This window comes from Denticeps clupeoides, chromosome 17 (genome assembly GCF_900700375.1).
Source record: "Denticeps clupeoides chromosome 17, fDenClu1.1, whole genome shotgun sequence".
Taxonomy (NCBI): domain Eukaryota; kingdom Metazoa; phylum Chordata; class Actinopteri; order Clupeiformes; family Denticipitidae; genus Denticeps; species Denticeps clupeoides.
The window spans coordinates 18,297,513-18,310,101 of NC_041723.1; the positions used below are offsets into that span (position 1 = coordinate 18,297,513).

Sequence of the window (12,589 nt, forward strand, 5' to 3'; positions counted from 1 at the left end):
TATAAACTGCATTTAATTTTTTTCAGAATATTACAATTCTTTCATGTTTCTCATCATTGTTTTTTTGTTTTGACTTTGTTTTTGTTTTTTTATCTATAACCTCTCTGTAGTCTACAATACAAGAAGGAAGTGAAACATTGGCAGTAGTAAAGTTCATATAAAACATGTCTAAGCATGTTTAAGTCTTTATGTCTTTTCCCTTCTGGAACATGTTGATTTCAGAGCATATCGAGCAGTCTGTAGCCACATGTCTTAACTAGAGGATATTTCAACCTCCTAGGACACATTAATCATCAACACACCTGTAGTCTGGAAATTTACTGTTAGTCTGAAAAATTACTGTTGATATACACATGTTTTGATCCTTATTGTTCAAAGAGGTTGCTCAACAACCTTTTGTGCAGGTATCACACTTCTCAAGAGCCATACAATATAAGCTGTGTGTGTCCTCAGATCACAGCTCCACTGAGGTCGCCTAAACAATTGTCTATTTTCATTTCACACAAAATGAACGAATGTTATCAGACTCCCTTATCCAGAGTGATTTACAATCAGTAGTTACAGAGACACTCAGGGTTAAGTGCCTTGCTCAGGGACACAATGGTAGTAAGTGGGGTTTGAGCCTGGGTCTTCTGGTTCATAGGCGAGTGAGTTACCCACTAGGTTGGTACCACTCTCGTAGCCTAGATCAGGTTAACATGATGTACTAAGTGAATTATAGATGCAGCAGTCAGATGTAAATTGCTGGTCACCTTAATGGTACTGTAGATTAATTATTTTCTCCAGACCTACTGTTTTTTGTTTAGACAACCATGACATTATTTCTTTATATTATTTCAGGTGGAACAGCCAAAATGTTTAATATTCTTATCTAGTAAAAATTATGAAAACAGATTGATTATTACAGATTGATTATTACAGAACAAATGACTAGAAGAATCAAGATTGCTATAGTTAAGCTACTGAAGCTACTTATTTTAAGAAGTTCATAACCTTTGTTTCTCTAATTTCACTCGTGTATCTACTTGCTGCTGAGTGGGCCAGAACAGCTGAAGATGCATGCTTTGTACTCTGAGAATGTGACAATAAACTCCTCTTTAGTCACTAATTACACTTATGCTAAGCACACAAGGGTCAATGCAAAATCATTTACATTTTAAATTATATCGTGCAAAAAGTTTACATTTATGTTGTTATGGTAATATTTTAATCTTATTTTATTTTGATTTCTTTTTTGCCTGTGTGTGATAACATGTACATGCATAGTTCCTTTAGATTCAGACTCAGAAACAATGTGTGTATTTGACTACTCATTTTTGAATGGCTTTAATTGTTCAGCTATGGGTGTAAATCTCTTGGTGCCACCCCTTGGCCTCAAGGTTTGATGCCATAGAAACTGAACATACAGGAGGAATAGAGGTATTTTCTACAGGGACAGGGTTTTCCAAAGCCGTTCTCAAGTGTACATTTCACAGCCTGAGCAGCAGAAGTGTTATCACGTCTAGACAGCACTGTGTCTGTGGCACGTCCCAGGAGGTAGACAATTAAACACTTCTAACAGATGCACACTGGTACATGATGCAACAATGACCAAAAATGAATGCATTTGGGTGTGGCACAGTATTCAGCTCAACACACTACATACACATATTCAACCTATATTACCTAATTCAGTAGTTTAATGTTGATTATGCAATTATAAAATACAAATGTATAAGGTAGAAGCAAAAACAACAAGAAAACATACGTTAACATTTATACATTTTATGTATGAAAATAAAATGTAATAAAATCCACATTCTGTACTATATAAAAATGAAAGTGATAATAGAGGCATTCCTGAGAAACTATTCTCATTCTGAAAGACCTTTAGGGCAGGTTTCCAAAAATTCAACCGCTCCTTTTTTGTGAGTACTTATCAGAATTATGTTACTCGAAAAGGAATTTGTGTTTTTTAATTTCACATAATTTCGCATTTTGGACTGACCTGACAGTGGACCTGGCAGGACGTGATGACATAAGGCCTGATAATCCTCTGGAACACATTGGCTACAAAGACACTTTAAAAAGCAGCTGTGGGTGAAAAGGTCTTCTACGTCTTCGTCTTCCTCCACTTTTCTAGGTCGCGGGGCAGAATCCCAGACAACCCTCTCCCCAGCCACCTCCACCAGCTCTCCTGACCACCAGCTCTCCTGACCCAGAGTTGGCAAGCCACCATTCACCCCATACTCCTGGAGCACCCCCCATAGGGTGCCCCCGGGGACATGGTCATAAACCTTCTCCAAATCCACAAACCACATGTGGATTGGTTGGGTGGAAAGATGGAGACAAACAACCCCTCTGCTGCATGGTTAATGTTTGCTCAACAGACACAGTGTGTTTTATGTTGAATTCGGTTTTGCTGTGATGTTTGGATGGAAATTAGTGTTTTATTATGTGCAAACTCTTTCATAAGTGTAAAGAAAAAAATCAAATTTTTTTTTTTCATTATGTAATGAAAATCTGGGACTCAGATGACACGGATCATGCTTTCAATTGATTTCAATCATATGATTTGCTCTGAATTATATTTTTAAAGTTCTAATATATGATACACAATTCTGTGCATTTGCTGGAAGGCAATAAAAATCTTGACAACCTCCCCAGCCCCCAGCCCCTATCCCCACACACAGTGTCATAATGTCCTTTACTGCAGTTACAATGTGTCCTTTTTATGAGTTTATTGGCGTTTTAAATGATCTAAATTTACCTCTCTGTTTTCTACATTCAAATGTGATTGTTTTTTCCATTAAAGCACTTCTTAACTCAGAATAAAAACAGCATGTTTTAATGTAAAATATTACACGCTCAATTTAAACTGGAATTTGAATTTCACCTCCAGCACAGAACAATACTTTCTTTTTTTTTGAAAACGCGTCTCAATTTCATTAATCACTCATTTGGATATTAGAATAATAAATAGGGTTTCTGTGCGTGGCTCCGCCTCCCACGTGCTCCCGGCGTCCTGTAATTGGCTGCGCGCCGCGCGCGCGCCCTGAACGCGGCGGCGGTCGAGAAGCTCTCACCGGCGGCGGGCAGCGCAGCAGACGTCGTGTATCCCGTCCTCCCCCTGTCCTCCCCCGTCTTGTCGGGTCTCCTTGTGCTCCTGTCTCCGGGGAGCCTCGGAGGTTATGGAGTTTATTCACCAGCCGCGCACTTATGGGTGAGTTCCTTCTTGCGCGCTACTTTCAAAACCGCGTTTCGCGACGGAACTTCTGGACGGAAAAGTTGGTGAACAACAGAGCGGGATTCCGGGTGGATGCAGCCCCGTATTTAGGGCTGGGTGGCTATTTGCATGTTATTTGCCTGTCGCGTGGATCTTCCATTTTCCCACGGGAAACGCCGAGGCGCTTTATTATTTCCCCCCAATGTTGTTGCATGCACACATTAAATTGAACTTGCCTTTCGACTTTCTGGGTGTCCACCTAAATAAGCACATCTTAACTTTTAAATACCTGCCACAATAAAAGGAAACTCAAGACTCAAAAGGAAAGCAGAGTGAGTTTCGAGATGCTCTGTATAGCCAGTCTGAGTTTTCCCTGCAAAAGTGTTTGGAGGGAACTGCTTTCCCAGTTCTAGCATCCATTAAGTTAGGGCTGTTTTCAGAGGAGAACCTTCTATCTTTGGGGCTTGAACTTTTCTTATATACTTAGTGGCAGAGGAATGATTGTGCTTATTACTTTTTAGTGTACTTTAAAAATGTGCACTTTCATTGGCTACATGTGCAATGTGTGTTTGTGCTGCTTGTCCTCTTCCATAGCTGTGAAACCTTAGAAATACAGAAACTAAACTGTATTCCAAGAAATACTCCATATTAGGTGCGTTTCATGTTTACTCCAGTTTATGTAAGTTGATGTATCTGCATGTCATGCTTCAGAGAGCTGCACAGGATCAACACTTCACACTTTGTGAGTTTTTTTTCACTTGCTTCATTTCAAATTTCAAACTTTGCTTCATAAATGACTGATACAGTCGACGTTCTCTCTCTCAGTCGCTGCACATACTGCATGATCCCAGCCGTTGTACTTTTAACACTTAAGAAGGATGGAATATTTCTCCAAATACACTGTGGCTGTGAAAAGTTTGTGCCTTTACTGTCAGCTCAGTGCCTAAATATTCAGAATATGCTGGTTTTAAATGATTACACCCAGGTTGGTTTTATATTTTGGCTTTATGGACATTGTGCAGGTAGCGTGCAGAATATATAAATTGGACTTTCTAGTTTATGGTGGGTTCCTGTACAGACACTAGATTCAGTAGTTCTGATTTCCTTCTATCCTGAAACATTAAGCATGCAAAATCATTGAATTTAATGTAAATATGTGAGAATGTGGGCAGTGCTTTTATTTTTAGGACTTCTACGCACACAAAGTTTCAGATTCTCCACTGGTACATTTCCTGTTCTTGGAATTTATCGGTATTAGTGGTTGTGGTTTTTACAGCTGATGAAACCAGTGAGTTATGTAAAAGTATTAGTTCACGGTTTATCACAGTATAGTCCAGTACTGCACTTTATTTGTTTATTTATTTATTTTATTTTATTTATTTTCCTCTAACTCTCAAAATATGTCTTATGAAGATGAATTCGAGATTCAGCGTGCACTGTAGCTTCTGTGAACACAGGAAACCAGAACAAGTGTTGAACCTCAGATAACAGCGGAAGGTGGGCTGAAGACACAATCTTCTGTGGCGAATGTCATATATGAAGGCTACGCCTGCCAGGTGGAACTTGTTGGCTTGTAATGGGTGTTGTGGTAGGACCGTATGACTTTGAGCTATGATGTAGCACCTTCTCACAAACACACTCACACTTTTAAGTCTCTCTATACATGTTTATTTTAAAAAACAATAGACTGTAGGAAAATGCATACTGTAGGCACTTGAATATGCTCTCATGTCATCATGTATTAAAATGAATTGTCTTGCTTTTTTTACAGTCTAAGCCACAGTGTTTGGATTATCTGAAAGACTGGACTCCATGATGGGCAGCAAACGCCAACAAAGCTTCATGGATCCTGTGCCGCAGAGCAAGGCGGCCAGGCTGGAGGGTGACGTGGGAGCCGTTCCCCTGCCAGAACTCTCCAAGTCCACTGATGTGCCACGTTATTCTAGCAGTCAGTCTGCACAGTACACTGGAGCCTGCCTTTCCTATTACCTCCCTGGTCAGGAGAGAGTGGACACGGCTTCCCAGTGGAGCAGGATGTGCATAAGGAACAGCAGGAGCCCTCTGTGTCACCCTACTTTCACGGGGGCGTCAAACACAAGCAAGGTTGTTTACGGCCCTGATAGTGCGATGTCCTTGGGGAACAGCTCTCCTACCTTGGAAAAGGGGCTAATGCTGAAGCAAATGTTTGCTTCTTATTATTCTCCCAGCCCAGGTAATTGCAGTCCCAATGTGGCAAGTCTGATCACACCAGTGGCCATGAAGACACTGGGAGGTGCAGACCATTCACAGAAGATGGAGAACCCTGTGAGCCTGGCCATTCCCAAGCCGGTTTATGGACCCCATCCTTGTTTCACAGAGCTGCCATGTTCCACGGGACCAGGGTATGGCTTGGAGAGCAGACCCCATGGGGTCATGCCTAACATCTTTGATGATGAGTGGTTTGGACACTATGGTAATGTGTCATCTTTACATAGAAGAGACCCCAAGGGACTAATGCAGCAGCGAGAGCTCAGGTCTGAGCATGATGCAGAGAGGATACCTCAAAAAGAAGTGACCGCTGAAGACTGTCAAGGCATGGGCTCAGCTGGACTCAATAGGTTTTCAGCCTTTAGCCACCCGAGCCACGACTGCTACACCTGCAGACCCTCTCGCTCTGGTCCGACTCCAGAGCGATGCCAGCGGTTTCAGGTCCCCACTAGAGCCTACTACATTCCTCCATCCCATCTGCACAACTATGACCCTGAAGCACTGAGCCAATGTGGAATTTCACCCGAAGCCTATCAGGATCCAACACCTGACTCCAGGTACATGCAGATACCACAGAGGAATCTCCTATATAATTCTCGGCCTCATTTCGATGCAGAGAGCACCAGTGCCTGTCGAGGTGTTGGGCAAAAGTACATAGAAGGCGTCCCTCCTCACCAGGCATTTGCGCCTCCATTTTATACTAATCTGCCCCTACCATCTCACCTTATTCTGAGGAACTTTGCACCACCTCATCCTGCTTATCAGATTCACGTTAATGGGGAAATATCTACAGCACCCCCTCAGAAGTATCACATGTCTGTACCTAATCTGCAAGTAGATCGACCTCTCGATTACTCTATGCAGAGGACAAAACCCACATTTCCCCCAAAACCTCTTCATAGACTACATGGAACTCCAGGAATCCTGCAATCACCATTCGAATTAGATAATGGAAGCTTCAGTAATCGGTCACCTGTGAAGAGACCGCAAGGTCCACATCTGAACAGACCAGCCTATCCAACTGGGGGTTGCGGAGTATCTGCTACCTCTGGGGGTTTGCCTGATACACCAACCTCTAAGTTGGTCATTTGTGATCAGAGTAAAAGCAAATTTATGAAGGGAACATTTAGTAAGTGTGGAGACTGCATACCTGGCAGTTATATGCAATGTGAAGATCATGGGGAAGCAGATGAGGGACAGACACCCCCTTCCCCTCCCATGCCAGTCATTAATAATGTATTCAGCTTAGCCCCTTACAAAGCTTATTTAGATGCTACTGGAATGCTACCTCCAGCAAGGCAGTGGCAGAATGATGACCATCCCATGACCCCAAAGCAGATGAAGCAAGATGTAGTTGTTGAGAAAGAAATGAAGCCACAAATGGATGATTTGCAAAGAGCTTTGTGTGATAATGCATATACGGAAGTGAAGATTAAATCTGAGAAAATGGAACTGGAGGAGATACCCTGTGCCATAAGAGCTTACATGGTCAAGAATGTTAATACTCATGATGGAACTGGAACAATAGTAAAGAAGGAGCTTGGTGACTCTGTAAATGCTGAATCAATGCTTGGCCTCAACATTGTGGTGAAAAGTGACTGTGAGTTAAAGAGTAGTGTCCTCATAGATGCTAAAGACCCAATCACATCTGAATGCAGGATTCAGACTGCTGTAAAACATGATACTGAGCCAACTCTGACAGGGAACTGCATCAGAGAAGACACTCCTCCTGTGGTCTCACCACCTCCTGTACCCACAATGCCACCACAGACTTCAGAGACAGACTTCTGCCTTCAGAAGATTCCTCCACAAGCACTTAAGATCACCAACTTTAAGATGGTCCTGCCAAAAGTTCTCCAGATCCCTGCTTCCTCTACTTCTGTAGAGATCCTGAAATCACCAGTCGAAACCAAGGCTGCTGTTGACTGCTCCAGGCAGGCCCGTCACCACTTCATGGAGTTGCATCAGTCACTCCTGCGACTCTTACACAACTTCATGTCAAAGAGGCCTCTGCAGGACCTGAGGACCTGGTTGTCCCATCTGAACTTGGGTGAACCTGTTTACCCACCTGCTAAATCACAGAAGATCTCTTGCCTTGTGGGCACTGGAGTCAGGGCTGTGTGGTTTCTTGACCAGGAGCTATCTGCTGTGCTTTTGAAGGTCTTGGAAAAGCTGAGGACCTACATTGCCTCTGGATCCTGCCCCTTCCCCCATGTCATCAGGGCCGGAGCTATCTTTGTCCCCATGCTCCTGGTTAAAGAGGTCCTGTTCCCACAGGTTCCTGGCACCTTCATTGACCAGGTGCTGCAGGAGCATCGTGTGGAGCTGAGGCCAGCTACTCTGTCAGAAGAGAGACATCTGACCCAGCTACAGAAACGGGCCTGTTCCTCGAAGCTCCGTCGGCTCCTGTCACTGAAACATCTGCCAGAAGTTTACCCTGATGTGCTGAACTTGCTCTACTATGTCAGTGTGAACAAGGTGTTGGGTGAGTGGAGTCAACTTCATATTCAGGCTTGCACATTTTCATTTGTTGTGGCACAAATTGTCTGTAGCAAACATATCGTACATTTCAAAATATTTCAGGGATGTTTTGATAGAAAACAATTGTATTGTCCATTAAAATAATTGATTATTTATTAAGCATTGGTTTATGGGACTGAATAAATAAAATTTTGATTATGGATTTTTAAAAGAAATATATCTACGGTAAGTATACATAGGGCTATTCGTCCTTGCCAAATGCCCTGTGGGTGTGCTACAGCAATAAAAAGTTATGAAATCTGCTGATTTCATTTACTATTTACATATTGTAAATAGTACACAGATATAGGTTTCAATAGAATTAATTGCATAACATTTGTCCAAGTAATATAGGCTCTTGGGTTGTCGGGGGGGAGGGGGGGGAGCTATTAAGCTAATGTTTAGACTGTAATTCTACAATTATATTAATTCATTTAATTCATACAATTATATTTTTCATTCATTTTTTTTGTTTTATTTCTTTTTAAATGCAGTTTGTTATTTTTACAGATTCCAATTCTTCTGATGGTTCCCCAAAATCATCCCAGGTATCTTTTTTTTTTTTTTTTTTTTTTTTTGTTTTTGTTCAAGTTTGCACTGCCCCTTGGGTAAGCTTCAATCCATCTTCTTGTGCCAAGCACAGGTTCAATGCAGTAGGTGCTTCATTAATGCCGTTCTTATATCCTTTTCATTCATGCATTAGTAGTCCAAATCTGATCTTCATACCTGTATATCTAAACTTAAATCTGCAAATTCGGCTCAACAGAGACTTGCTAAGAACCTTACTTTAAAAAAAAAAAAAGAAAGGTATTAGTAGAATGACATGATTTGGGGGGTGGAAGATGGCGAAGTCCAGGTGTGTGGCTTTTCTTATGATGAGCAGTAAATGATGGGCACACAATTGTGAGTTTGTATCCCGGCTAGGAAATATTTCAGACTTTTGTTACACAAACACACGTGAAACACATTCACATATGAAACTGACAAGCATGCATTTATACTACTGAAAACTCACACATACATATAAGAATACATCACACAGATCCACGTGAAATGGACACACACACACACATACACACACACACACACACACACACACATGAATATATGAAATGCTCACACAGATACAGCTGAAATGGACACACACACATATGAAATGCTCACACAGATACAGCTGAAATGGACTCTTATGTAACCAAAAAATGTAACTTATATATGCGTTTAACACACCGTTTAGCATAAGTGAAGCTTTGCACATGTTCACATGAGTGAAAACTCAGTGCATCTGGAAGACTGTTCTATGGATTGTGGCGACCCAATTCAAAACGGTAATGGAATTTTGCGCATGCGCAGTCCAAATCGGTGACACCGCTCTCTCTTCTCTTTCGCTCTGTATCATCTCAATACATCGCAGTGTATCCGTGAAGAACTGTATTATGTCTTCATTGGCCCAAACTCCCGGGAATGAGCTAAGTTTAAAAAAAATAAAATAAAATAAATAAATCATAGGCGCACTGTGGCTGGTTGCGAGCAGGAAGGGAGAGCGGTGTCGCTACCCAATTTGAATCTGGTCGCCACACAAGAATCTATAGAACCGCCTTCCGGTTATAGTGAAACGCCTTCCGGTTATAGTGAAACACTGTTTAAGATACATTTTTGTTTGTTACATAAGTCCATTTCACCTGTATCTGCGTGAGCATTTCATATGTGTGTGTGCGAGTTTTCAGTAGTATAAATGCATGCTTGTCAGTTTCATATGTGAATGTGTTTCACGTGTTTGTGTAACAAGTCCTAAATTGCCCCTCATATCCGGCTTTGTGTGTGCTATGCATCTCCTGGTTTTCCCTTGGGTTCTCTTGTTTCTCTTGTACTCAAAGTGAATTCATGGTACTAAACTGGACATAGGTGTGAGTGTGAGTGATGTGTGTGCCCTGTGATATGCCGGCATGGGCTCTGGAGGATTTGCTGAAGATTCTGTCAAGAAACGTACATAACAGTAAATTATAGAGGCAGACGTTTATTGCAAATGCCATGGATCTGGCCCAAACTTCACCAGGGCTTCATATTCAAAAATTGGTCATGCATAATCAAAACATCTGGACCGGTGTGCATGCCTAGCCTTTCTTCGTTTTTCTAATTGCATATTTGTGTATTCTAATTGTATTTAAAATATGCTTGACACTTAACATTTATGGGCACAGCCAGGATCAGAGTAAGGTTCTAAATGCTTATAATTTAGTGTGACTAAGTGCTTTAAGATTTAATGTCTTCTATATGTGTATGTGTGCTTTGGTATATATCAATGATCAATTTGCATTTCTATAACTAATTTTATTTAATTAAATAGACTGATTTAAATAAATGTTGCCTAGTAAGCAACACACTCGCCTATGAACTAGAAGTCCCCGGGTTCAAATCCCACTTCTACCATTGTGTCTCCAGGGGGACTGTCCCTGTAACTACTGATTGTAAGTCACTCTGGATAAGGGCCTCTGATAAATGCCATAAAGGTATTGATATGTTCTCAGCACATCCTGGCTATTCACATGACATTTGCTATGGTTCTTGATTTGGTTGTTAGTCTATATTTACTTGCTTTCACTTCAAAATAAGTGTATAATTTTGTCCATTCTCTGGTTTCCTTTTATGTTGTGAGCTTCAGGATTCCTCTTGGAAAACCACATGCACTGCTTCTTATTGCTTCATTCTAAGATGTAGTGGCATCCACTTGTTTCTGTTGTGCCTTTTAGAATATAGAATTGTCTGTTAAATGTATGTACAGCAATGTTTCTGGGACAGTGGGGCAGTTAAAAGGTTAAGGAAGCGGCTAAGTAATCAGAAGGTTGCCGGTTCGAATCCCGATCCGCCAAGGTGCCACTGAGCAAAGCACCATCACCACACCCTGCTCCCCGGGCGCCTGTCATGGCTGCCCACTGCTCACCAAGGGTGATGGGTTAAAAGCAGAGGACTCATTTTGTTGTGCACCCTGTGCTGTGCTGTGTATCACAATGACAATCACTTCACATTACGTTTGTGACTCTCAGTAACCAGTGGCTCCTGAGATTTAGTAATTTCTGTTAGCAATCCCAAGAAGGAACAGGCTGACCATGTCTATACACTTAGGCTAATTAGATGTTCAAATTTCTCCACTACAGCTCAGATAAAGTCCTTTGCTTTCTGTTTGTAGTAATTTGTTTTTTTTGTTCTGCAGGTGTAGTATGTGTTGACCTAGCAGAGAGGAGGGGCATGGATCATACTGAGGAAAATTCAGGAAAATATCCTCTGCAGTGTGCTGTTATCCCAGATTATTCTTGCCTCAAAACTCTAAGGAAGAAAGATTTGAGCAAGAAAGCTTGTCAACAAAATTCTTCACATGAAGAGGAAGCTGAAAACGTGGGTCTTGTGAAATCCTTGGATGAGGAGACATTGGTAATCCAACCAGAGGCAAGCTATATTGATGAAAAAAATGACTTGATCAAAATAGAGGAGGAGCAGGAAATCAATCAAGACCCTGAGGTACCCTGGGGTGGCCCAGTGTCATCAGATGAGCTGTCACCAGAGAACAGTGACACTGAATCTGAGAGTACAGTGTCTTATCAGTCTCCATCGGCCTCTAGCTGTTCTAAGACTCAGGTAGTGCCCAAGAGCCACTCGGGCATGATCCTCAAACTGAGGAAGGTTTTCTTGAGGAAAAACGGACGAGGTGATAAAATTCTCTACCAGGCAGTGTCAGACTTCTCTAAGGATGCTGACCAGCAGAAAACAGAAACCCTGGATCCTACGAGATCCAGGGGACACAGGCGTGAGATGCATAATAAGAGAAAACATGAGAGGAGCCATCCCAGTTCCAGGAGGGAGAGACGAGCCACAAATGTCTCTCTGGACCGCCTGCAAAAGCAGTCGCGCAGGTCAATGAAATACTGCCCCTACCTCTCCACCTGCCACAGAGCAGACCGCCGGAGGTGGGTACTGCGCTCTGCTGTGCAGATCGCTAACAGCTCCTACCCCAACCTGGTGGGCAAAAGAATTCGCCATCTGTACGAGGACAATGACAAAACTGAGGTCTGGTACCGTGGCGTGGTACTCAGGGTGCACGAACCTCACCCCAACCCACTGAAAACAGTGTTTGAAGTGAAGTACGACAGCGAGCCTGAGTGGCAGTATTATCTGGAGCTGCTCATGGACTACAAAAAGGGGTGGCTGAAGGTTGAAGACTGAGGGTTTTATAATACTTTTATCATGGTAATTTTATACTGTTGACCAAAACAGACTTGAATGTACCTGAATGACCGTTCTTTTGTATATTTTATACACTGTATAATTTTTTTATTTTTTTATTTTTTTTTTTTGCAAACTAAAAAAACATTTTTTTAAATGACATTTCACATGTGAAATGTGACCAAACGATGTAATTAGACTGTCAAATCTATTACAATCTGGCAATTCAGGAATGACTGGCAATCTTTTATTGTTCGTTGCATTTCTTGACATTTCGAAATAATATGATGGTGCAACCATGTTCCAGGTTGTGAATAAAGCATATGAGCCACAGCTATTGTCCTTGTGTCACAATCTGATCTGTGTTGTGCTTGCTTACTTACTTTAGTTGTGTGAAGC

The 12,589-nt window shown here is 41.8% G+C and overlaps 1 protein-coding gene across 1 annotated transcript; it reads left to right on the forward strand.

The window, feature by feature from the left end:
• The first annotated feature begins 3,061 nt into the window (after positions 1-3,061).
• c17h15orf39 (chromosome 17 C15orf39 homolog) lies at positions 3,062-12,426 on the forward strand. The gene is made up of 3 exons (XM_028958907.1): positions 3,062-3,202; positions 4,977-7,937; positions 11,184-12,426. Exons 2-3 carry the CDS (start codon positions 5,018-5,020, stop codon positions 12,188-12,190), a joined length of 3,927 nt encoding a protein of 1,308 aa, XP_028814740.1. The 5' UTR covers positions 3,062-3,202; positions 4,977-5,017; the 3' UTR covers positions 12,191-12,426.
• The last annotated feature ends 163 nt before the right edge of the window (positions 12,427-12,589 follow it).

What these genes read in the sequence shown, in the direction of transcription:
- c17h15orf39 (XM_028958907.1), top strand. Translation starts at nt 5,018, where the DNA reads ATGATGGGCAGCAAACGCCAACAAAGCTTCATGGATCCTGTGCCGCAG. An exon ending in CAGTGTGAACAAGGTGTTGG is followed by an intron (nt 7,938 to 11,183) that starts GTGAGTGGAGTC and finishes TTTGTTCTGCAG; the next exon opens with GTGTAGTATGTGTTGACCTA.